Raw genomic sequence first — 27633 nt, 5'->3', positions numbered from 1 at the left:
TAATTATTGCCTCAATTTCAGAGCCTGCTATTGGTCTATTCAGGGATTCAACTTCTTCCTGGTTTAGTCTTGGGAGAGTGTAAGTGTCCAGGAATTTATCCATTTCTTCTAGGTTTTCTAGTTTATTTGCATAGAGGTGTTTTTAGAGTTCTCTGATGGTAGTTTGTATATCTGTGGGGTCGTAGTGATATCCCCTTTATCATTTTTTATTGTGTCTATTTGATTCTTCCCTCTTTTCTTCTTTATTTGTCTTGCTAGCGGTCTATCAATTTTGTTGATCTTTTCAAAAAACCAGCTCCTGGATTCAATGATTTTTTTGGAGGGATTTTTGGTGTCTCTATCTTCTTCAGTTCTGCTCTGATCTTAGTTATTTCTTGCCTTCTGCTAACTTTCGAATGTGTTTGCTCTTGCTTCTCTAGTTCTTTTAATTGTGATGTTAGGGTGTCAATTTTAGATCTTTTCTGCTTTCTCTTGTGGGCATTTGGTGCTATAAATTTCCCTCCACACACTGCTTTAAATGTGTCCCAGAGATTCTGGTATGTTGTATCTTTGTTATCATTGGTTTCAAAGAACATCTTTATTTCTGCCTTCATTTCGTTATGTACCCAGTAGTCGTTCAGGAGCAGGTTGTTCAGTTTCCATGTAGTTGAGCGGTTTTGATTTAGTTTCTTAGTCCTGAGTTCTAGTTTGATTGCACTGTGGTCTGAGAGACAGTTTGTTATAATTTCTGTTCTTGTACATTTGCTGAGGAGTGCTTTACTTCCAACTATGTGGTCAATTTTGGAATAAGTGGGATGTGGTGCTGAGAAGATTGTATATTCTGTTGATTTGGTGTGGAGAGTTCTGTAGATGTCTATTAGGTCCACTTGGTGCAGAGTTGAGTTCAATTCCTGGATATCCTTGTTACCTTTCTGTCCTGTTGATCTGTCTAATGTTGACAGTGGGGTGTTAAAGTCTCCCATTATTATTGTGTGGGAGTCTAAGTCTCTTTGTAAGTGTCTAAGGACTTGCTTTATGAATCTGGGTGCTCTTGTATTGGGTGCCAATATATTTAGGATAGTTAGCTCTTCTTGATGAATTGATCCCTTTACTATTATGTAATGGCCTTCTTTGTCTCTTTTGATGTTTGTTTGTTTAAAGTCTGTTTTATCAGAGACTAGGATTGCAACCCAGCTCAGTTTAACTTCAACCCTCTGCCTCCCATTTATTCTTTAGGGTCAGTTTCTTTTGCTCCAAGCAAATGCAAATTGTTTGGAGGAAAACATCTTGAATTTTGTTCATAAGCACCGTAAGCATTCTTCTCACCTCTGCCTGTTTTTTGTTGTTGCTGTTGTTATTGTTGTTTTTTGTTTTTTCTGGTTGTTTGGGTTGTCTGTTGGTCTAAAATGGGCACACCATTTGAATAACCTGTGTACTCAGAGGAGAGAAACATAGAGCAAAAGAGAGAGCAGTGAATGCCAGGCAGGCTGGGGCGCAGGGGGTCCAGCGGTTGGATTAGCTTCCTCCCAGCCGCCTGATTGATAAGCTGGGATTTGTCTAGGCAGGCAGTCTTCAATTTGGATTTGTCAGGATCAGGAAGATTTGTTTTCTTCTGTAGTAATGTGAGGCTCAGGGTGAGTTCAGTGTAAGATTTATTCACCTTGACTATGATCTTTAAAATCATGACCATGTTTCTTAAGTCACCCATCTGAGAAAACACAAGCATAGATTTTTGTAGCATTTTCCAAGGGAAATAGCTTCTCATGAAAAGATAACTTTTTTTTTCTTTTTATACTTCACCTTGAGTGAAGTTATTTATTTATTTAAATTCATTAATTTTTTCAGATACAAGATCTTATTCTGTCACCAAGACTGGAGTGCAGTCGCACAATAATAACTCATGGTAACCATCAACTATCATTATCAAGCAATGCTCTTGCCTCAGCCTCCCAAGTAGCTTGAACTAAAGGCATGTACCACCACTCCTGGCAATTAAAAAAAAAAAATTTTTTTTTTGTAGAGAGGATCTCTCTCTGTGTTGCCCAGGCTGGTCTTGAACTCCTGGCCTCAAGCAATCCCCCTGCCTCAGCCTCCCAAAGCACTGGGATTACAGGTATGAGCCACTGTGCCTGGCCTGAAGTTATTTAATAATAATAGTTTTTAAAAGATACAAAGAAAAGAAGAAAGAGAAAAGGGAGATCCTGTCCTGATTTTTGTCCCAAGGATCATGACTATGATATTTCCTAATTAGATTGACGTTCTTGTATGAATGAAAAATAGATGTTTGGTATCCAATAAAGTCATCTTTCTCTTCTTCCCCAATACCTCAATTCAAGAGGCTTTCATTTCATTTCATTTCATTTTTACTTTGGCCAACTGAAGCTGTCATGTTCGGGAGCTAAATGTGTTGTCCTGTGTGGGTATCACATCCATCAATTAATGTTTCTGCCTTCTGTGCTAAAGGAATTATCTCCAAGTTCATCTTGATGAATTTTTCTCTCTACCTCATTACCCAAGCTGGATACAGCAGACTTTTCATGTTTAATGGCTGCCATCTTACACACATTCTGATTCTTTTGAACACACACATGCCTATTTATGGAGGCCCATGAACATTCCATTGACTATTTTTTTTTTTTTGCATTAGAAACACTTAAATTACAATAGCAATACAAGGCCCTTATAAAATAAAATAAAACATTGTATGTGTTTTTTTAAGAGAGAGCCTTTGAAGAGATGTTCAATACATAATCAAGAGTGAAGTTATACTATATATATGTGTACTGTACTACATATTCCTGCAATTTGATTTTTTCACTTAATTTTTTTTTTTTGAATCGGTGTAATGGCAAAACCGCAGTTACTTTTGCACAAATGATACATAGTAAATCAGAACATGAGTAACTGACAGTTTTCTTTATAAATTTTACTACTTAATAAACCTTTACATCTTTAGAGTACATTTAACTTTTAAACATATTTACATTTAATTTTCTAATTATTCCTCAGATGGACTTATGAGGTTTTATTAAACGACACCCTCAGTCACCAAGATTCTGAGGTAAATTTCTTATAAATTTGCATGTTTACTTGCTCAGTTTCTAACTATACCAATTGAATGTGGATTTTATGAGGGCAAAGGATTTTGTCTGTCTATGCCATGCCTATTTTTCCCAGTGTAGAGTTTGTTATCAATAAATATTTCTGTATAAATAAACAATAATTTATTCTATATAACTCTATTTTCTGTATAATCAACAGTTTAAGTTTTAAAAATCTAAATGAGTTTATTGTTGAGATATATAAAAGGCTTCCTTGCCTTTTAAAATAGAGCATATTGTCCATAATCTATTTCTTTGAGGTACAAGATTAATACTTGGTTGTGTATTTTACTACCATGATTTTAGGAACAAGACATTTCAGTTTCTTTGCCCTTGCCCTAACTGACCTAGACATTCATTTAATCCTATTTGAATCCTCCAGTTTTCTGCCTTAAAAAAAAGTGACAATTGATGACATCAATTTTATTTTAGCAAACATCTACATTGAGTGCCTATTACATGCTAGATATCATGCTGATTACAAAAAACAAAGACAGTCCCAATACACAGAGACATGTGATCTTATTTCCTTGATGTTAGTGCACAAGAATCTTTCTCACTTTAAATCTGCTTTTACTCTGTAATGTTATGTAGTAAGAACAGGAATCAATATCCAAGTTTATTAGCAACATGTGTAAAGTATGACAAAGAAGGTATGGAGAGAGGATTTTTCCTATTAGTACCATTAGGAAATTTTAAAATGTGGATCGAATAATATCTAGTTTGGTCTTTGAGGAGGATTTTTTTTTAATTGCATTTGATTCTCAACCATGTTTACGATACCCAAGTTTTTTTATTTTTATTTTTATTTTTTTTTAGACAGACTTGTTCGGTTGCCAGACTGGAGTTCAGTGGCACGACCTCGGCTCACTGCAACCTCTGGTTCAAGCAATTCTCCTGCCTCAGTCTCCCTAGTAGCTGGGACTAAAGGTACACACCACCACGCCCAGCTAATTTTTGTATTTTTAGTAGAGACGGGTTTCACCATGTTGGCTAGGATGGTCTCGATCTCCTGACCTTGCGATCCACCGGCCTCAGCCTCCCAAAGTGCTGGGAGGCGTGAGCCACCGTGCCTGGCCAGGATACCCTAGTTCTTTTTAAAGGAAGTATCACTCTATGTCCATACGACAAAATGAAACTGGACTTGAAAGAATAAATCTCTTGTTCTAGTTTGCATGGCTAGTTAGAAGCAGAATCAAAACTAAATCTCACCTTTCTTGATTGCTAATTCCATATGCTTTCCACCAGACCACAAAATAACAAGAATTTGTCACAACATGACAAGCCATACCAGTGTGCCCCTTATGTGTCTGTGTATAATACTCCTAAAAGTTTTATAACATAGAGGATGAGAGTCACTTATTTCCCTTTCTGCTAAGCAAGTGCCCAAAGTGAATTTGTTAAAGTCAAATCCTTTAAAAGCAAAGAATTGAGACAAAGTTTTGTAACGTGTGTGTAAAGGACAGGAGCTTAGGGAAAACAGCAACAGACATGGAAGCCAATTCAAAGGATAATCAGGTGTCATCTCTTGCTTTTCTCAAATTGTAAGCTTTTACAGATTCCCAAAGTACTAGTTTAGGTGAAGCAAACCCCCTAAGCAGGTAGGGAATGTAATCAATGTCAATATGGTTTTACTTCAATGTGAACTTGTCCTCAACACATGCTTTTTCTGGTCTTGTTTATGTTGCTTTCTAGGGGCTGGGTCTTTGTAGCTTCAGTTTCCTGTTGGCTTGGCTTTCCAAATTTTCATGATGGGTGGGAGGTGGCATTTGTGTTGTCTGCTGCTGTGAGGGATCTTCATGCAAGTGCACTGTTACTGAACACAGTCACCAGATGGGCTTTTCCAACATATCAATCCAATCATGTCATTTGCCACCCGCCCCAAAACCTTCCACTGTCTTCTTATTGTAATTATAATGAAAACTTAACTCTCATCAAGGCCTGCAAGGATGTTGATGAGTTAGCACCTGCCTCATCCCCTATCTTTCTCCTTACCTCCTCTATTCTCTGGCCATACTGGCCTTTTTTCTACCTTCTTATACAAAAAGCTCTGTACCTGCTATTTTCTCTGCCTGAATACTTTTCTCCCAGGTCTTCATGTGACTGCCTCATCCACATCACTTAGACCTTTACTTACTGGGTTTCTTATCAGAAAGTTTCCCTGTAGTCACCCTCCTTAATGTCACTCACCCACTCCACCCTGCCCTGCCAGCTAACTTCTATCCCATTACGTGATTATTTTCTTCATAGGGTTTATCAAAATTTGAGGTTTTTTAAACTTATTTTCATTTTTTCTTCTTTCTTTCTCAATAGAAGATGAGTTGTAGAGGGGCAAGGACCCCTTCTTATTCATTGCTTCTGTTAGTTCATTTGCATTGCTATAAAGGAATATCTGAGACTGGGAAATTTAGAATTAAAAGGGAAGCAGAGGATAAAAGTTTGGAAAATTCACAAACTGGTTGTGTGGTGGAGAAGGAAAGAATGTTTTCAGGAGAGAAATATGAGTGGGCTGTGGAGTACCCACTTGCTAGACAGATTAGCACGGCTGAAGGGGAGCCAAGTGCTAATAACCAAGACAATGGGAAAAAGGCCTTGAAGGCATTTCAGAGATTTTCAAGACCACCCCTCCCATCACAGGCCCAGAGGCTTAGGAGAAAAGAATGGTTTGGGGGGTAACACTCGGGACCCCACTACTCTGCACATCCTTGGGACACTGCTTCCTGCATCCTGGCAGCTCCAATTCCAGTCTTGGCTCAAGGTATAGATTAGGTTGCTGCTTCAGAGGGTGTAAGCTGTAAGCCTTGGGAGCTTCCATCAGGTGTTAGGCTTCCAGAACCGTGATTTAAATAAACCTCTTTTCTTTATAAAATACCCAGTCTCAGGGATTCCTTTATGGCAGCAAAAACAGACTAACACATTGCTGCTTTCCCAGCACCTAGCACAGTGTTGGGGTTCAGAATTTGGAACCCAAATAAATGAATGAACAGAACTCAGATCAGATGAACTTCAGTAACTCTTGTCACTGCTGGTCCTGCCCTTGAATTCATTCACAACAGTCAGTTCATTCACAACAGTCTGATTATGCCAGATGCATAGTCCATGATTCTTGCCTTCACTCATATTAGTAGGATTATTATATAGGTCACACATAATAACAATAACAAAAGCAATAGTAGTAGTAGTAATAATAGCCAACACTTATTAAGCCCCTGCCAAATGTTGGGCACTGCACTTGCCTCATAAATGCCTAACCTTCACCACAGTCCTGCAAAGTAAGCAATACAATCCATGGCTTGCAGATCAGAAAACAAGGCCACATAACTGATAGTGATGGAAGCAGATCTGAACCCAGGAGCATCTAACTGCACAGAGTGCATGTATATAAGCACAGCTGGATTTCAAAGCCACTATTATCTCAATATTACAATTAATTACTCTGAACATCTAAGCCACACTCTCTCTTTAGTGAAAGACACACAGACACAGTAAAAAACAAACTTGTACAGAGACCTCTGCTGTCAACAGGCACACAACATCTCCATGGCTGAAATGTGAACTCTGAATAATTCTATGACTAAGTTTTCCTAAAATCCACAAGCAGATGCTGTGTACTTGTCAGAATCTTCGAAAATTCCATTTTCAGAATGTTTCATTTATTTGAAACATTTATTATGTTTCAGGGATATTCCCAGTCTCCCATATTCCTTTCAGCATGCTTATCAATATAAATTCCTACTCTGAACAGTTAGTCTTTCAGAGGCTGAAGATAAAGGAGGCTTTCAGGGAGGGATAGGAAAGGAGAGTGGCCTCAGTGCTGCTGACCACACGGGATTGGAGAGCCACTGTCACATGCTCTGCTCCCATCAGAAAAGGAACTGAGCCATGGGAATCAGGGAGCATGTGGGGGTGGTCCCCAAAACACTCAAGGGTTAATGAATTTCATTTTGGAAGAAACATGTGGGAGCTTGGTAAGCATGCCAGCTTCTTTGAGGTTCTGTGGTGCATGATTCCATCTTCTTTTTTTGTTTATAGTGAACAGTCCCAGCAAAGCCCAGTTTGCAACAGAAATTCCCCCCCGCCCCCGCCAGGCCTCCACTCCACTGCATTCCACACTGTGACAGTGACAACCCTAATAGCAAGTAAATACCTAGACCTGGCCCTTTTAGAGTTCAAGAGTGGAGACCAGCAGGGGAGGGGCAGCCACATCGTGTCCTTGGCAGATGCCTGACGATGATGCTGGCTTTGTGGGAGGAAGGTGGGAGCTGGGGTGTGCCCAGCTGGAAGCCGCCCGTAATTTAACACTCGCAGATGGAGACTGAGGGTGATATGATACCCCCAGCTGTCTACCACTGCCGCCTTCAAGGCCCCCCTCGGCTGCCTGGGACTTGGGATGCTTTGGGAAGGGCCTGGTGCGGGTGGGGGCGGCCTAATAAAGCAGCTGGTCTATTAGAAGATAAGCTTTGTGGAGAATCACACAATCATCCTGAATCCCCCTAATCCCAAACTTTATTGCTCTAGATAATAAGCTTTGGTGGCGACGCTCCATTGAAATATGGAATTGTCTTCAGGCTGGAGGCACCTGCTGTGTCACTCAGCTCCAGGCCGGCAACTGCCACACACAATTCAGGGGCAGGTGCACAGTGCCCGCCTTGGCTCCCGGAGGGAAGGGGGACAGTTAAGGGGGCCAGACGCTCTCCCACAGAGGGCTCCAGACATTCTGTGCTGGGAAGGCCTGCCTTAGGCCTGAGAATGTTCTCTCTGTGGTTTTGGCATGAAGCTGTTTTGATGACTTGGGAGAGAAGGAGCAGGAGGGACTGTTTGTTGGTAGGGGATGCCGAGGCTTAGAGTAGGGATCGGCTCTGTCTGCAGACCTGGGATCGGGGAGGTCATCAGTGACTGATCTGTCTTTCCTTTTCTCCTACAACACCTTATTGCAGTGGCCTCTTATGCACTGACTCCACCTCCCCAGTCTGTTTCCTCTTCCAGCACAGCCCTTCTCCACTGCCTTGCCTATTGTCCACCAGGTGAGCTTCCCTGTCCCCTTCTCCTCATGCCTTCTTTGTCCTCACCAAGGAGAAGCATCTTCCTTCCTTCCTGTGTGTCTCTCTAGTTCTTGATTCATGCCAGGATTGTAACTCACACGATGCTAATTCATCAGACCATCAATCAATTGTGTCTATGGCAGTTTCCTCTAGACTAGGACATTTTTGAAGACAGAGAACATATTTTTGTCCTCAGTGCCTTGGAGATGCTCACAGGGTTTACCAAAGGGGAGAGATAGAAAGCAAGAGGGAGATAGAGAGATGAACACGACCTACATTACTCAGTTTTCTCTCTGACGGTGTCTTGATTACCTTCCCATTCTCATAAACAACCCCTCAGCACCTCTCTGGAGGATGGACTGTGCTAGATTAAGTTCAGAGCAATCTTGGCTTTTAACAAGGCACCTCCACCAAGCAGTTGCCTTGCAAAAGTGATTCATGAGTTTAGTGGCCTCTAGCAATGAAGGCTGACCTCTTCCTCCAACAGAGTCTTTTGACCGCTTAGACTAAATTCGGGAGCCTTGACTGAGGTTGGGTATATTCCCAGCTACACGAGATAGGATATGAGGTAGAACATAGTGTGTGTGGTCACCCACAGAACCAAACTAAGAGCTCCACTCAGGCAAAAGTGGCCAACCCTTATATTTGAAAATGATGCCCTGGGGATTGTCTATTCACTGAGGGTTAATGTGAAATAGGAATTCTTTGTGGTCCTCCTGCTAAACTGCTATGCCAGTTTTTGCTTCTATGTTTTCATAAAATATGTACCAGTGGTTATGATTCTGATAGGCAGAAATTCAGGGACTCCCTGCTTCCTTTCCTCAGGTGGGATTTAGGTTTAAAATAATTCTTGATTAACCAATGAAAAATTTAATAATCCTGAATGGCTTCATTGATATATCCTATCATACACTGTGCCACCACAATCCTCTGCTTCTCTAGAAAATATATTGTTACTTTTCTACAGCCACTCTGCCCAATTTGGTTGCCTTGACTCTGGATCAAGGAGTCTCTGAGAGGCTGAGGCAGGTGTTAGCCTTTTCAGAAACTGAAAAGGCTAGATAGGGAGCCCTTAGTTTTTTGGAACCTCACAGCTAATGTTCTCCCTAAAGACCAGATAACATAACACAGCAATAATCTGGGGCATCAGAGTACAAGTTAATGGCCAAATACACAGAGTTCCCAAGCCCGTCAACACACAAAATACCCACAGCTACTGAATATCTTCATGGGCCCCAGATCACCTGCCTTTTAGGAAAAAGCCTCTTATACTATCTATTCAAGAATAACGGTCCACATTAAATATATTTAGTATATAAGTGTTGAAATGCAGGCATCTAATTGGCATTTATTACATTTCACAGACATTCAATTATTTATTAATTTGGATTCTCAGCTTTCTTTTAAAATATGCCAGAAATATGAATTTCTAACTTCCCACTTGAGTTCAAATAACACATTCAACAACATTTTTTGAGCACTGGCATGTAGAAGATAGTGATTGACTCCCCTCTAACAGTTTCTTTGTCTAATTTTGGGGTCTTTGCCAGAAGCCACAAAAATAGTAAGCCTCCTCTCTCTTGAAATGTCAAATGCGTTTTTGTCCTTATTGACTGTTCTCACCGGTCTGTCTCTTTAAGGAAAAGTTACAATACTTTTTCTAGGCCTCAAATGTTGACAGCCTAATAGTCTGGGTGTCCACCTATGTTGGCCAAAGTATAAAAAGCCCTGAAACCATCCTTTGGTCCCTGGAGGAGTTTATGGTAATGGAGGCAGGACTCTGGAGAATATATCACTGCCATTGATTGCACTGTGGCAGGTGCTGAAGTATGTCAACCAAGAGTGCACCCTTACACTGCTCTGAACTTCAAAGAAAGACTGTTTCAGTTAGCCTCTGCTGTGTAACAAAGTACACAAAACCTAGTGGCTTAAAACAACAACTTATTGTTAATATCTTTTAGGATTCTCTGGTTTGACTCCAAAGTTGCTGTGCCAGTTTTGCCTGGCAGCTGCATTCAGCTGCAAGGTCAGCTGGGCCCAAAGGTTGAGATGGCTGCCGCTCTCACGTGTTTGGCAGTGGTGCTACCTGTTGGCTAAGGCGCCTCACTTCTCTTCCATGGGGCCTCTTATCTTCTAGTCAATGAGATCAGTTTCTTTGTAGGGTGGTCTCAGGGCAGCATTCAAAGAGGGTGGAAGTGAACTGATCAAAGCAAGTCACACCACCAGCCCAGATTCAAAGGCGTGGAGAAACAGACCGTAGCTCCGGACAGGAGAAGTGGCAAACTTACAGCGCACAGGGTCCTGGATCCTGGAATGGAAGAAATTTGCAATCATTAAACAATGTACCACAACCAGGCCACAGATGGATTGCAGATCCCAGAAGTGAGAGATGGAACTGTCTAGGGGCTTCAAATAAGCTAGGGAATTGATTCTGAACTGCAGGCCCAGTGGCTGTGGGCCCCACTCCCTTTATAAAGTAGCTTCCCTCTGGAGGGAAGCTCAGCAGCTTTTTTGCTGAATGGCCTAAAAGACAAAGGCTAACTGCTCTTTGGTGTGGTCATTTCAGCCTTTGTCTTGCATCGCTTATACACTCTGTACTTTGGAAGTGATTGTAGACCAGCCCTCAGGTTCCTCATTGAGGAAATTTGGGACAGGCACCTAACTTTATCAGTTGGCGGGGCAGGCAGGAGAAGCCATGATCTCTGAATGAAACAGTTGGTAGGACAGTCGGCTCTCAAATAAAAATGTCTGGGTTCAGATCCTGGCTCTACCACATATTGTCTGTGATATATGAATAAGAATTCTCTAAGCCTCAATTTTCTTTTCTGTAAAATGGAATGATTGTATATGTTTCTAAATGTTTAATCGTATGTGTATATGTGTGGATTCAATAAGATCATGTCATTTTGCTTCAGTGTCTGGCATTTATTAGGTCTTAACTATTATTTTCATTATTTTCCAATCAACATAGAAGTCAAACTGGAAAGTGTTGTTTGAAATGAATTTCATAATATATATTTATAGAATCTAAAATCAATAAAAAATTAAAAAATTCAACCTCCCCAGTTACCTTCACATCTAAAACCCCAACATTAGGCTTTAAATTAATGTGATTCAGGAAGTCACATGAAAAGGGTCTGCGTTTTCCAGTCACATCAACCTGGACGCTAATCCTGGCTCTGCCAGTTACTAAGTGTGTAACCCAGAGCAAATTATCTCTCTAAGCCTCAGTTTCCTCATCTGCAATGGAACATATAATAGTAGTACATATAACTACTTTGAAGAAGTGGATGTGAGAATTAAGGTAATTATGTAAAGCACCTGGTGTGCGGTAGGTATTCAAACTATACTATTTTTCTTCCTTCCACTTTGAATTTCTAACTTCCCACTTGAGTTCAAATAACACATTCAACAACATTTTTTGAGCACTGGCATGTAGAAGATAGTGATTGACTCCCCTCTAATGGTTTCTTTGTTTGATTTTGGGGTCTTTGCCAGAAGCCACAAAAAGAATAAGCCTCCTTTCTCTTGAAATGTCAAATGCGGTTTTGTCCTTATTGACTGTTCTCACAGGTCTGTCTCTTTAAGGAAAAGGCCCTGAACAGGCTGCTCACCCCATTAATACTAAAGGCTGTGAGTTTTTCAGTTCCACTGAACTCTGTGTGACCTTCGCAGGCAATAATTACTTTAACATAGGGTTAGGCAACAGCAACAAACTTGTCTAAAAATAAGCCAGGGCTTAAAATACAACTTAACCTGGGAGATTTAAGTAGGTAAAGAAGATGGCTTCTCTCCGGAATTGCTTCTTGATTAATCACCCCATCTGAGGTCGTTGGAAAAATGACAGTTTTCAAACAGGGCTTTAAATGTCTCCTGCTCTACTTTTCTACCCTGGCAGGAAGCCAGTCCCTGCAAGCCACTGGTTCTTAAAGGGGACGGGTTCCCTTGGATTTCCCTGAGCTGGAGCTCAGGAGCGTGAGATAGTAATGGACAGACAGATGGGAGGGAGTGTTAATGCTCCCCATTTAAGGTTCGTTCACCTCCAAGGTAGACTCAAAGAGCAGTCACTGAGCCAGGAGGAAGGAAGCAGCAATATCTGAGCAAGAAGTGCCTATTTTAAACTGTGCTCAGGGTTTAAGGCAGTGTGTCCACTAGCTTCTTTCCAAATACTTTATCCCATATCTTGCCTTCTATGCTTGGGTCCTGGCATTTTGTCAAGTTGGTTGTAGTCTTCCCTGTGTTCCTCTTGCTGGCTTCTTCCCATCCTAGGGTTCTTCTCAACCACCACTTCCCTGAACATTCACTCCTTGTATTTGGGAACCTTCAATTTGTGCCCAATCTGGAGATCACCTCCCATCGACAGTTGTTTCTCTTTCTCCAATTAACTATGAGTCATGTGGGTCAGAGTCTTGCCTCTCCACCACACCCGCTGGGCACTCAGGACATCATTGGAAGCCCACAGCCAGTGTCCTACCTCTGTGTCCTTCCTAATAGAACCTTCTTATCTCTGCTCTCACTATATCCTGGACACAATCCTAAAGACCAAAGTCTTTAGGTGACTTTGGCTTTATCATCCAGGCCTAAAGCATGCCTCCAACTCATAGGATTTTCAGACCAGAGTTCATCTTGGCCTTGGGTAAGAGATTTTTCCATAGAAAAGTCCCTTCCCTTCATCTCAAACCAAATCAGCTCTGTCCAGGGATGGTTTGGCATAACCTCCTGCAATTTCCTATCCTGCTTACCGGAGTATGTATACCATCTAAGGTAGTATATAGTTATTATTTATTGTAATGTAACCTCCGAGGAGTTTTTGTTATGTTTAGAACTTCATCCTCTGTGCCTAAAACAATGTGGACACATAGGTAGTGCTCAATAAACATTTGTCCAATAAATAATAAATGAATAAATTATATTTAAAGAGTCCCAGAGTTCTGGGGTGTTATGCCTTGTTTATCATAAGTTAGAATGGCTTCTTGGTGGGATCGTTTTTTAAAATATGTTTAATTTTATCCTGTTTTTAAAGTTAACATACAGTTAATTTGACTTGTTTTTGGTGTGCAGTTCTGAGTTTTAACACAGTATAGATTTGTGTAACCACTACTACAATCGGGATACAAAACAATTTTATCAGCCCCCAAAACTCCCGTGTTGTTCCTTTGAAGTCATGCTTTGCCCCCATCCTAACCCCTAGCAACCACTAATCAGTATAATTTTGTTTTCTTGAGAATATCGTACAAGTGGAACATACCTTTTGAGACTGTCTTCTTTCACTCAGCATAATGTCTTTGCAATTCATCCAGGCTGTTGTGTGTACTAATAGTTTACTCCTTTTTATTACCAAGTAGTATTCCACTTTATGGATGTGTAACAGTTTGCTTATCCCTTCACCTGCTGAAGGATATTTGGGTTGTTTCAGTTTTTGGTGATTATAAGTAGAGATACTATAAGCATTTGTATGCAGGTTTTTGAGTGAACATGAGTCATCATCTCTCTAGGGTAAATATTCAGAAGTGAGATTGCTAGATCACCTGTAAATGTATCTTTAAATTCATGAGAAACTGCTAAGCTGTGTTCCAGGAGGCTGTACCATTTTTCATTTCTATAAGTAATGCATGGGGATTCCAGTTGCTCTGCATCCTTGATATTATCAGGCTTTTTTTAAATGGCCATTTTAATAGGGATGTAATGTTATCTTGTTGTGGTTTTAATTTGCATTTTCTTAATAGCTAATAAGGTCGAAAATCTTTTCTTATGCTTATTTGCCATCCATAAATCCTCTTTGGTAATGTATTTATTGGTAATGTATTTATTCAACTTTTTACCCATTTTTAATTTGGTTGAATTTTAAGACTTCTTTATATATTCTAGCTACAAGATCTTTGTTCGATATGTAATGCGCAAATATTTTCTCCCACTCTGTAACTTGTATTTTTATTTTTCAAAAAGCATATTTGACAGAGCAAGTTTTAAATTCCAATGAAGTTCAACTTACAATTTTTTTCTATCATGTATTATTGGTGTCATATATAAGAACTCTACATCATTCCAAGTTATGAATATTTTCTCCTGTTTTCTAGATTCATGCTTTACATTTAGATAGATAATCCCTTTTGAGACAACTTACTTTTTTCTACATGTGTAGTTAAATTGTTCAACGCTGTTTCTTTAAAAGACGAGACTTGCTTTGAATTGTCTTTGCACCTTTTTCAAAAATCAATTCGTCATACTTGTGTGGCTCTATTTCTGGAATTTCTATTCTACTCCACTGTAGTATGTGTCTATCCTTTCAACAGTACCATAGTATCCTGATTAATGTGTATTTATCATAATTGTTCAAGTAGCATGAAGCCTCCAACTTTGTTTCTGAATCATTTTCTAACCACTATCATCCTGTGCTACAAAAGTAGGAGAATGTGAAGAGAAAAAAAATGAGCTTTTGTTGAGTACTGTCTATGTGATAGCTAATGGACCATGGGGATTTACAGTATCACTTAGATTTTAAAACAATGTATTCCAGGTCAGTACTATTTTCTCATTTTTGAAGACAAGAGAATTGAACCCCAGAGAATTTTAATAACATACCCAAGCCTACTTAGTTAATATAAGCCAGAGTTAGGACTCAATCCTAGGTCAGGTCAGGCTGACCCTCAAGTTCACACCCTTCCTACTGCACAATGGTTCATGTCAACTCTTCTGGATTCTGGAGGTATGGAAGAGACCTAAGAATACCTTGGATGCTCTGCGTGGATTCAATTTTTCAAAAATCATTTATATTAGAAAGAAGCCTCTTATGAGTTCCCAAAGGATATTTTGTTCCCATGGTTGAGATGCAAACATATTCCTATTTATACAGTCTGAACAGCCTGCTTAGTTTGGCCTCTTAAAAAAAACAGTGGTGAGTTAATAATCTAAGAGTAGATTGTCACACTGGCTACAGGAAGATAAATAATCAAGGATTATAAGTCTTTAATTTAATATAACTTATTCTCATTAATTAAATGCCAATTACCTGCTTGTCTTTCCTGGGAACTGGCCTTTGCAATCAATCTTTTCAGAAACGTTGTACATACACGTTCATGGAGGTATTAATATCACTCTCAAGATTTACAAGCACTGGACTCTTTGGCTTAAACCATCCTCAAACACTCTACACTGTAACTGCAGATAATCGTCATAAATTTCCTGATCTTTGACCTAAACGGTTCTTAAATTTCCATTCCCTAACGGGCTTGAGGAGATCATATTTATCATACGGAGATGCTTGCTTTTAAGGATCAACACATTCCAGCAAGGCTCTGGATTTCAGATCTCTGATCCATCCTCCTACCTTGGGCTTTTGCTATTCACAACAGATGAGAATCCTTGGGGACTAAGAAAGGAACACTGTCCTCTGATTCCCCTGTGCAGGGACATAAAGCAAAATCATTCATTCATGGACAATGTAACCTTGCAAAATATCTGGAGCAACTTGACCCCTCAGAAGCCTTTTGAATGCCCCACCTGCACTGATTTAAGCATTCAACGGCAGCAAATATCCACTGCTAAAAATATTCCCACTCCAGCCTTTACCAGCTGCCTGTATATACCTGCAGTTTTTCGTAAATTTCTTATCCTCTAGACTGCTTATTCCTTATGCTTAGACATAACAATACCTTTTATGGTTGCTATACATTTAAGTCTTGAAAGTTGTTAATAGTTTGTGTTGCAGAACTGGTCTGGAATGTGTGCCTTCTAATTCCGTATTTCAGCTCAACGAAACAAGGAGACAGGAAAGGAAACCAAATTTAATGAAGGAAAACCCAGGTTTACTTGCAAGCTCAGAGACACACCTTCCTACATCTGATCAGCTTCCACTCTTTCTTTCCTATAATTTCAATTTAGGTGCCTGAATAGAATTATCTCCATTTCAACCATGAGTTTGAATGCTCTTTTTTCAGTTTATTTTAAAAACTTAAAATAGTAATGCACACACATGCAAAGTGTAGAAAAATAGAAAGGGAAAGTAAAATTCTTCTATTTCTTGTCCCAATCCTGGGGCAACTACTTTAGCAGCAATTAAAATTTACACGGTATGTTTATGCCTCAATTTCTGGATATATCAAATTAGGTAGTAACTAGTGATTCCCTGCAAAGAAAAACAAGACCACTAATATGCTCAATTTTCTATCTCTCTTCTTTATTCCTATATGTCACCCCTAATTTTTGTTACATATATTGTTATTCTCACATTTTAAAGGCTTATATTCTGTTCTATAATTCAAGTTTTAGTGCTTTGTATGTAAATTGTAATATTAAAAACCAACAATATTGTGAGTTGTGAATAAGAAAATATTTACTATAAAATAATGTGATTAAATTAAGAAAAGTATAGAAGTTAAACTCTTAAAAGAGAAATTTCTAAGTTTCTCAAATGGATTCTCTTCCATTTCTACCTTCTTTTCCATTTTCTGAGTCATACTTATCAGACATGATTTCTTGTATGCTAGTTTGCTCTTCACTTTGGATCTTGTTATAAGTTTCCTGGAGCATCTCCTCTAGTAACTTTCATATGGAGTACACAGGTGGTAAGCATACTGTAGTTCTTACATATTCAATAATGTATTTATTTTGCTCTTACATTTGGTTGATATTCTTTGACTTCATAATCATTAGGACTCAATTACCTAATTTTGATGACAAAAACTATAATATTGTCTTAACTGTTTCACTGACTGCAGTAAGTTCATGGGATTGTTGTGAGATTCAAGGAAGATAAGTCATAAAACAATCACTGACATTCATAAAAGATCCATATAAATGCTTGATAGTGGTAGTAGCTCACATATCAGGTACGTTGCTAAGCTCTTTACATTCGTTTTCTCTCTGATTTCTTTCAACAATCCTATAATATCAGTACACTTCTCACTCCCATTTTAATGATGAGGAAACAGAGTCTCAAAGAGATTAATTAGTTGATCAACAAACACCTCACTAACTAGTGGGCAGTAGAGTCTTGTCCTGCTGTTTGATCCAAATCCCATGTTAAAAATATGATACTAAAAATGAAAGCACCACCACCATTATCATCAACTCATGTTCATTTTTTCAACCATGTACCCCGTGAACTGACTTAACCATGTAATTAAAAAATCAGTCTATTATGGGTCTTTAATGTAGACCAAACATCTTGCAAGATCTCTTGGATGGAGATTTGTTACTAAGTCATTATCTTTGCAGATAAACATGGTACTAATGATTCCTATCAGTACCTCAAGGGCTATGAATTATCACAGCTTTTTTTTTCTTCCATAGCAGAGTTAGATTTGCCTCAATTCACTCATTTTCTTTCAACCAATCTCCACAGTCATGCTAATGAATTATTAAGTGATAGGGCCGAAATTGTTTGGGACTGTGGATAAGAATAATGAATAATGTTTATGTGATTAACCCTCAAAACTTGTCCTCATTAACACACCACTCTCACCCAAACTCTACCTACCCCACTCATTCCCATAAAGGGGTAGCTTTAGGTCTTACATGACTGGGGCTACAGTTAATTAGATTGGGGTGAACACATGATCTGGGGGTACCATTCATTCACTAGAAGAAAGCTGATCAGATGATTTTTTTACTAAGCTGATCAGATGGTCAGATGACTTTTTACTAAGAATCAGATAGAAAGTCCATGAACAACTACTGAGATTACATGAGGCTGTAAAGGTGCCTGAAGATTCTTGGTTCTTTCCCTCTCTGGGCTTCTTGTTTCTTGAAATTTATTATGTCCGTATCCTATAACAAACCTCTCTTTTATTGATCAAATTGGAATAACTTTTAGTTCCTTGCAATCAAACATCACCCAGCCAAGAGAAAGCTTTTAAAATTTCCTTAATATAAGAAAAAAATCCTTTGGAAATACAAATATGCCAAGGTCCATCCACTAAGGAGCATAAAATAGTATGTATCGGACTTGAAAGAGTTAACTTGCCAACCAAAGACTAAAGACTTGACTTCCTTCTCTTCAGTTGGGCCCAGGTTAATTCTGGTTGATTATAACGGTTATAAATGGTTTTATATTTGAGAGGCATGGGACACACGTGATGAATGTGAGGACGACCATATGTCTTATAAAGAGCTAATTGTGAAAGATGCTCCACCAGTGACACACACAAGTCTGATATAGTCTGGTGGCCAGCTCTTCTACAACAATTTCATTAAACCAATCACCCTTACACAAAAACATAATGTGACAAAACAGATATTGTCCTCTTTGACCTTGGCAGGATATGGAAACATTAAAAAAAGATCCGATACTTTTTTTTAATAAACAACATTGTGAAGACCTAATCACTTGGCATACTAAATTCAAGCACAGGACTTATAAGCCAACCATTTTCTCATTAACACTGCTGTTAATTTTTCATGCTGCATCCAATTTTCTCCATGTCTCAGACAAACCACTTACTCTAATTTATTAGCCTAAGAATTGCCGAATTACAAAGGTAAGAAAAAAAATATATGTTTTTCTTTTCCTCCAGAATTAAGACTCCCATCACAGAGAAATGGAATTCTTGATTCGAGAAATCATTTCTTCTAATCCTTTAAATTGGTATTTTATCAATTCTCTGCCCTCTGGAATGTTGGCAGGCATCACACAGAGTAGAACGTAATGCACTGTTTTGTGTCTTTGGAAAAATCATTTTGCATTTATGTTCAGAATTATTTTATCCTTTCATGAACAGATTAACATATTTACTTGTGTGTAAATGGACAATGGGTGAAGATTAGAGAGGTTTCATTTGCAGTGAAGACCTCACTCGTGTAGAGTCTCAGTAGATAAATTCATAGAAATATGTTGAATTACCAGCTAAAGTTTATAAACTGTGGATACAAATTTATGGTTAATAAACTCTAACCTTTAAGATTTTGCTTTAAACAGAATAGATAAAAAATACTGGGAGAAAAAATTTGTATTACAAGGATATGTACATATTTAAACCTTTTAACATGCTTGTATCCATATATACTTTTTTTTTAGTACCAGCCTGACAACAAAGACAGACCTAAACCTTAACACTGTATTAGAGAAACATTTAAAGTCTTAAGTTTGTAGTAATATCTTTCACTGTAATAAGAGATAAGTATTTGTGGAGGGTTTATTTATTTATTTTTAATTTTTTTTAGATGCAAGAAAGATTTTATGGCAGTCGAAAGATCAGGGTTATACAGCATATTATTTTTAAATTTCTTAGTGATAGGATCTTGCTCTGTCATCCAGGCTAGAGTAGAGTGGCACAATCACAATTCACCGTAATCTCAAGCTCCTGCATCAGCCTCCTGATCAGCCTCCTGAGTAGCTAGGACTACAGGTGCAAGCCACCACAGCCAGCTAATAAAAAAATATATATATATATATTTAGAGATGGCGGTTTTGCTATGTTGCCCAGGCTGGTCTTGAACTCCTGGCCTCAAGCAATCCTCCCACTCCTGCCTCCCAAAGCTTTGGGATTACAAATGTGAACCACTGCACCTGGTGCTATGGAGAGTATTTTAAGTACCTTAATGGAATGAAAAGGAAAATACCCTAAAACTGTAGGAAAGTCTGGGAAGTGTCCAAAGCTTTAGGATGATCAAGGTCCTAGTCATTCTTCATATTTGGGTGTCCATTCCAATATTACTTTGCAGATGTCAATGTTAATATTAGCCAGACATGTCCTAAATCTTTCAAGACTAGAGCATGCAACTCATTAACCTGTCATGAGACATCATCCAAAGAGTGAAAAGTTTAAAAGGACTGGAACTTTAATTCCCAAAATTCAACATTACCCAGACTTCTCTGGCTTATAGACATGTACTCCAAACTACACCATTCAAGATCAATTACTCACCATTTATTTCTTTTTCCAATAAAATATATTTATCATCATTCTTTTTTTTTTTTTTTTTCTGAGATAGCATCTTGCTCCGTCACCCAGCCAGGAGTGCAATGGCACAATCATGGATCACTGCAGCCTTGACCTACCAGGTTCAAGCAATCTTCTTGCTTCAGCCTCCTGAGTAGCTGGGACCACAGGTGCATGCCACGACTCTCAGCTAATCTTTCTGATTTTTAGTAGAGACAAGGTCTTGCCAGGTTGCCCAGGCTGGTGATCCTGAGCTCAAGTGATCTTCCTGCCTCAGCTTCCCACCATGCTGGGATTACAGGTGTGAGCCACTGTGCCCCGCTAAACATTCTTAAATGAATTTACTGATACCTTTTTTCCTGTTTATACATATCATGGCCCCCAAAAACTGTTATAAAAATAGTGTGGTTTTGAAAAATCAGTAGAGAAGGTCGTGACTGTGTATTATAGGAGAGCAGGTGGAGAAAACAGAACAGCACCACTGATTTTTATTCCCATCTCTTGGAAAGAAACAGGCTCATTAGCCCTGGTGCTATGGTTAAGGCTAGTAGTTAAGGCTTTGGTTGGATTCTCTCTTTGGCCTACCTCTGGACTGAATCTTATGCTAAGTAAAGTGCCCTGCACAGGAGGGCCTTATGATACCATTTACCTGTTGCATGGCTGTGAAGGTACAGATGTCCAGTGCTGACCTCAATGTAACTTCCTTTAAGTGCAAGTCAATGGACACTAAAAGCACCTGAAATGATATGTACTGGGTGTGCCATCGCACTTCTAAGCCTCATCCCTAGAATAGGGCTAAAACTGAGTATTTTTACCTTTCTGTGGGTAGCAAAAGCATTTTCTTACAAACTAAAGGAACTATATCCATAGATTCAACTGAAAGAAGGTCAACTGTAATTTTTCAAAATTTTCTGATGAAAGGGAACTACAATTTTTTTTTTTTTTTTCTGAGACAGAGTCTCGCTCTGTCGCTCAGGCTGGAGTGCAGTGGCGCGATCTCGGCTCACTGCCAGCTCCGCCTCCCGGGTTCACACCATTCTCCTGCCTCAGCCTCTTGAGTAGCTGGGACTACAGGTGCCTGCCAACATATCCAGCTAATTTTTTTTTAAAGTAGAGACAGGGTTCCGTTGTGTTAGCCAGGATGGTCTCGATCTCCTGACCTCGTGATCCACCGCCCTAGGCCTCCCAAAGTGCTGGGATTACAGGTGTGAGCCACCACTCCTGGCCTATGTAAGATTTTTAAAAGGGCTAATGTTGTACACCTCCTTTCAGAATTGCCTCTAGGTCAGCACAATAATTAATTGGGGGTTATGAAAGGAGAATGTCTCTACTGAATTGCTTTTAACATTGGTCCAAAGTGGTGGTGATGAAGGGGTTTTTAAAATAGCTTTGAGAATGCTGAGCTTTAAAAACAGTAGGTGATGTCCTCAGCATCCCAGCCAAGCTATTCACTGCAAATACTACGAACAACCGCAGCGCTACTGGCATGGATGTAAATATTCATATCAATAAATGGGATACTGCTGAATCCACAAGTATAGCCAGAATAACCTGCATATTGTCACTTCACTGGAGATACATGATTTATTTCTTGAGAAAAGTCTTCTTCGAGAGTTACATCCTCACAAAACTCTCTTATGTGCCATTGTGTTGGAAAAGCCCATCACAGACAGATTGTGATGAGGAGTCCGCCCCTCCTGGTCCCCCATTAAAGCCAGCAGACCTCGTATTAATAAAACAACCAGGCTACTCACCTGTCCTGACATCGGAGAAGACAAATCTATTAATTTATAATCTTGAGAAAGATAGTGATCAAAAGATGTACAGAAGTCTTGCATATTGACCTGGGAAATCTAAAGGTTCATTCAGTTTTGGGTCAGGACAAGTTTCTCCTTCCTATTCCTATTCTCCCACCCCCATCTTAGCTTTTTATTAAGTAAACTTCTTTGAGTAATCTCTGAACTCAAATACATTTTGTTATACTTGGATGCTGTACTCATGGATATCTCACTTCTTTGGGAAAATGACCTATTAAATAAAAATGTGAGAAGTACAATGCCAATTTACCATAGTTTCTGAATCTCAGAACACAGATTCCATTCATAAGAAGTGAAATCAACATATTGCTTCCACTGCAGCTTACAATTAGCTCTGGATTTTTAATTTTGGTTATTCAGTCCATTAGAAAACAAGGTAGGAGGTTATTATCCTTTGTACACCTTATTTCAATTTTGCTGGGACTCAGAAATATAGCAGTCACAGGAAAGAATTAACATATGAGACATAGCATCATTGAGGTAGATACACACATACATTCACCAAAAATACTTTAATGCAGAAACAATGTGTGATGAGTACTGTTATTTTTCTTGTTCCTACAGAATTGACTTCAACAAATTTTCTCAGGTGAAACCTTCCAAATTACATTTTTCAGCTGTTTGAAGCAAGAACTAAGAAGGTAAATATAGTATTTCAAACCTCATCAAAATTTATTAATGCTACAGAGAGGAATACTGTGTTTAATGTCCAAGGATCTCTATGCCATTTGATGCTTCAAACCTTTTATCTTCATTATCACCATTGTTTAATGAGACAAAAGCTACGTGGAGTGGCCCCTTCTGTTAATTGAGACAGTAGTAGATCCTACTTAAAGATGCCATGCTTTGGCTTCTCTCAAGGAATCTTTAGCAGGTAAGAATTATCTTGATGTTCCTATTTATTTTCCATTTCTGATCCACTACTATGCAAAACTCAGAGGAAGAAGGGGTTATATGTCTTCAGCATGGGGAGATGGAGTTCAAGGAAGTGAGATGAATTGAAAAAGGAAAAGAAAATGCACTCAGATATGTAACACCCTTTCTCTTCCTGTTATGAGTTCCAGAGAGCTCATGAGGGAATCTCATTGCTTGTTCAAATGCCCACTCATAGCCAAAGGCCAAAGCCCTGGTTTTCATTTCCCATCATCCAACCCTAGTAGCCATACCCAGAAGAATACAAGGTCTTGCATCCAGGAGTTATATACCACCATGGAGACCTGGCCTAGCTTCCCAGGAAACATTGGTCAGGAAGATACCATTGTAGCCCAGACCAAAGTCACACTTCAATACAAGTTGAGAGATGTACAAAGAAATAAGCTATCAGGGCAGTATTTCTCCAGAGAGCTATTTTGGATTCCACATAAGCGTAACTGGTGGCCTTGGATAAATCATTCCTCTCATTTATGTGCTGAATGGGAGAAAACAAGTCAACAACTGATGCATGCAAAAGCATTTGGAGGTGATGGATAGAGACATTATGGTGCATTTCGTCAACGGCATGCCATTAGAGAAAACCATTTCATAGAGTAAATTAAAAAACAAACCAGCTACGTGACAAACTTGGAATTGCCACTGGCCATGCTGGGTTTTCTCCTTCAAGAATGAAGCTACATGGGACTGACACTGACATTAGCGTGCAGACACCCTTTCCTAGGCTGTCTGTGCTTGTCTGAGTTTTATGCCCCACCTCACACGTCCCCATACCTATGGCCACTCATGTAACTGGAGAAACCTGTGTATTCCAGACCTCAACTTTCTTTTATTGTTGTCTTAACTTTTATATTTTTCATTACCATTTACCTTCATGTGTCAATATCTTGTTTTCTTCACCTAGTTATAAAGACTCTTTCATGGTAAATACTGGGTCTTACAAATGAAGCTTACCAGCACAGCACCTGGCTTATGGTGTTCAGTAAATATTTGTTGATTTCATCTGTGATTGATTTTGCCTATCTTTCTCGCATACCCGGCTGTTATTTGCCAAATAGTGATTAATTCATTAAGAGGGTGTTTCTCTGGACCTACATGCTGGGAATGCGGATAGAAGGCATCGTCTCTGACCTTGGGGTCTCTATGCAGACAAGCAACAATCAGAACGTGGCACAGCTGGACGTATGTGTGGGAGGTTATGGCAGCACCAAAGGGGGGTGTTCTGGGTCAAGGTAGGTTGGAGGATCCAGAAAAGGCTTCCAGAAAATAGGAGTCCCTTTCAGGATTATGCAGTTGCTACCTAAACATGACAGTCCATTTGTGCAAAGGCATTTGGTGAGCCCATGCAAACAGGGAGCATTTGAGTTCCAAGTCATTTGTGATTTCAGGATCTCCAACTGAAAAGCTCAACCTATTCCCAAAGTCATCAACTAAGGTCAGGACAGAAATGGGCTATGAAATCACAGGCCCTTTCCCTGTGGCAAGCAGGCGCTGAGAGTGTTCAGATGTACCTCATGGTAACTGTGGCTTCATAAAAATCTAAGCTGATTGATGGGAGGAGGCTCTCTGTGTTCATGTGTTTAGTCTATCCGTGCTTTTAGTTCCACTGTGGCTGTGCTTCCTAATGGAAATGCATTTCTCTCTCTCACCATTACCCAGATATAGATGCTGTCAGATATGAAAGAGCCTTTTTACCTCAAGATTTTTGTCTTGTAAGGCATCCTTAATTCAGGAAGGAAATGAGGAGGAGTTGACAAAAACCCACCACAAATATTTTGTCAGATAGTTCAGAGACAGAGAAAGTTAAAGAACTCATTTTCTGTATAGTTTCTTACACAGTCCAGTTCAAGGCATTAGCTTTCTCTCATGAAGGGCTGTGGTCATCAGAAAATAATATAAACTTTTGTTTTTGCCCTCTGCTCCTGCCTTTTTTTCTTTTTCTTTAGGAAATTACAATTGACAGAATAAAAATCCTCTACCCAGGGTCCTGTTGATATTACCATATCAATTCTGACAAATCCACTGCAAAATGGGAATGACTCCTTTTCTACAAGTGTGGAATCTGAGGCTGAGAGAAGTAAAAGAGCACATCCAAGGCTACCCAGCATGTCTGATTCCAAAGCTGGGTGCTCTTACCAACACCCAACAGCTTCTAGACCTGACACACACATGTATGTCAAAACGCATGTCAAAGAGCCATCATGTTCTGAGGTAGAAAAGGTAGAAATTGAGCACCCATCTCTCTTGTAGAAGGAGGAATTGGAAGCCTATCGGAATTGTTGCGGGTGGACGGGTTGAAGAAAAGGAAAACGAATCCTCATGGGAACATTAATGGGAAACCTCAGATTCTGAGGTTTCTTTCAAATAATCTTGTTCTCTCTTCATAGATTGGCAGCTTGTCCTGTGCTACAAAATCACACTATGTCAGGCCAAAACTGATCTCTCCGTCTTTGATTATTTCTGAATGTCAAGCTGAAAAATCAGTTCATGCTCAAAATGGAATGTCCAAATGCCAAAGTGGAGCATTATCTTTGAATTGCTCTGTGACCATGGTGATGCCAATGACCCTCTCTGAACCTCTCCTATCTCCAGAGGCTGACTTTATAGGGGCACCAGGGAAGACTGGAGCTTCTCAGGGAGTTTTCTGAATCAGTGTTTTTCTCTCCCATGGAAGAGCAAAGTAGGAGGAGGAAGGTAGAGGGGACATTTAGAAAAGGAAGGGAAAAGTAGCTCTAAACTTCTGGAAGAGTGATGCTAGAAGGCCAACACATCCTGCCATTTAATGCAAGATAGGAGAAAACAAAACAAACAAACAAACAAACAAAGTTTTGTGCTAAGAATCTGACATCCAGAAGTGGTCCTGGAGCCTTCTGTGAAACAACACATTAAGACTGTCCCATCCTGGAACCTTCCCCACAGGCAACTGTTCCTACCCCATACCTAGCAGTGTTTCCAAATACTCAGCTCATGGCCAAATCCTCAAAACAAAGGAGATCTTAATTCACTTTTGTTTAATAATTACACAAAAAGCATCTTAAAACTTTCAGGAAAGTGGGAATAGGGTATGAAAAGAGACTAGGAAGCAAAATAGTATCTGGATGTTGACTCTGCCAAAGCTGCACATCCTTGCTGGATGAGCGTGGGGAATGGGGCATTATTCTGAGACACAGCAAGTGTTTTATCTGCAATTGACAAATCCCAAATCCTCCCAGCTTCCGTTTCTCCCTACTTAAGACCTAGGTCACGGTATTTATTTACTTAAATGATGGAGATGAAGGCAGGCTTAAGGCTGGCCACCTGTCAGAATAACAGTGACCTGTTTCTAAAGGGATTTCAGCAACCTCCCAACATAAGACAAAAGGGGATTGTGTGAAAAAGAGATAGAAAAGAATTCACTAATTGCAGTAAAAGGGGATGGTGAGGTGGAGTGGAAAGATTGCAAGGGCAGAGAGATGCTGTGAGAAATAAGCAGATCTGTGGGTGCCCTTCCAAGAAACTTGAAAGAGGAGAAACCCCCTCCTCTTGGGAGATTAGAAGTGATTTTGCAAAGAACGATAGCCAAACTGGGAAGTCAGTCTCCCTTATCTGTCTCTCACTAATGTCCTTGGGCTTCTTCCCATCCTTATGAAGAGAGGCTTGTTACAGTTCCTAAGCAATGCAAACAAACTTTCTCAGAAACAATACCACTGCTGCTTTGTAGGTTGGAGAGTCAACAGACAGAACCCTACCTGGAGGCCAGGAACGGTGGCTCAGGCCAGTAATCCCAGAAATTTGGGAGGCCGAGGCAGGCGGGTCACCAGAGCTCAGGAGCTGGAGACTGGCCTGGGCAACATGGGGAAACCCTGACTCTACAAAAAATACAAAATTAGCTGGGCGCGGTGGCACAGGCCTGTAGTCCCAGCTACTCAGGAGGCTGAGGTAGGAGAATTGCTTGAACCTGGGAGGCGGAGGTTGCAGTGAGCTGGGATTGCACCACTGCACTCCAGCCTGGGCGACAGAGTGAGACGCTGTCAAAAAAAAAAAAAAAAAAAAAAAGTACAGAATCCTGCCTGAGGAATCTAAAGACAAAGCATGGGTGACCTTATTTAACAAACACGTGTGCAACACTTACTAGATATCAGACAGTCATCTCCAACTATGAATTCATATGGCAGTTAGAACAACTTCCTCCTCCTCATCACCCCCATTTTACAGAGAAAGTGAGTACCCAGGCGAAGAAATAAGCACCAGTCCGAGGTGGGGCCAGTATGTGGGCAGGGATGCTGTCCCAAGGGTCTGTGCCTTTATCCACCGTGCTGTGCTGGGCCTCGGCGGAGAGGATGTGGTGCCATTGCGGTTGTCATAGAGCCACATTGCAGGGTGTTTCAGGGAGCTACTACTTGAGGGATAGGATATATCCCCAGGCTTGTGCCAGTCTCTCTCTCACTCTCTCTCTCCTTTTTCTTTCTTTTTTTTAAGACAGAGTTTTGCTCGTCGCCCAGGCTGGAGTGCAATGGCACTCTCTCGGCGCTCACTGCAACCTCCACCTCCCGGGTTCAAGTGATTCTCCTACCTCAGCCTCATGAGTAGCTGGGATGACAGGCACATGCCACCACACCCAGCTAATTTTTGTATTTTTAGTAGAGTCAGGGTTTCACCATGTTGGCCAGGATGGTCTCAATCTCTTGACCTTGTGATCCACCCACCTCGGCTTCCCAAGTGCTGGGATTACAGGTGTGAGCCACCGTGCCCAGCCACCAGTCTTATATCAGCTCTCAGAGGGCATCAACTTATCCAGTCCAGACACAGAATGATTAAAAGGGCATGGGCTATGTACAGATCTGCTTTTGAACCTTCCATTTTTCCTAGGGAAAGTTATTTAATTTTGGTACATCTTACTTTCCTA

The 27633-nt window shown here is 40.0% G+C and overlaps 1 protein-coding gene across 1 annotated transcript in view; it reads right to left on the bottom strand.

The window, feature by feature from the left end:
- Positions 1-7210: 7210 nt before the first annotated feature.
- Positions 7211-27633, bottom strand: part of MPPED2 (metallophosphoesterase domain containing 2) — a 198031-nt gene continuing 177608 nt past the window's right edge. The window contains exon 6 of the mRNA XM_050759062.1: positions 7211-8346. Within this exon, the coding sequence (XP_050615019.1) occupies positions 8277-8346 (70 nt within the window). The 3' untranslated portion in view covers positions 7211-8276. The remainder of the gene's footprint in view (positions 8347-27633) is intronic.

Source organism: Macaca thibetana, chromosome 14 (assembly GCF_024542745.1).
Source record: "Macaca thibetana thibetana isolate TM-01 chromosome 14, ASM2454274v1, whole genome shotgun sequence".
In the NCBI taxonomy this organism is placed as follows: Eukaryota; Metazoa; Chordata; class Mammalia; order Primates; family Cercopithecidae; genus Macaca; species Macaca thibetana.
Note: the sequence above shows the minus strand (reverse complement) of the source record. Positions and strands in the feature narration are given on the sequence as shown.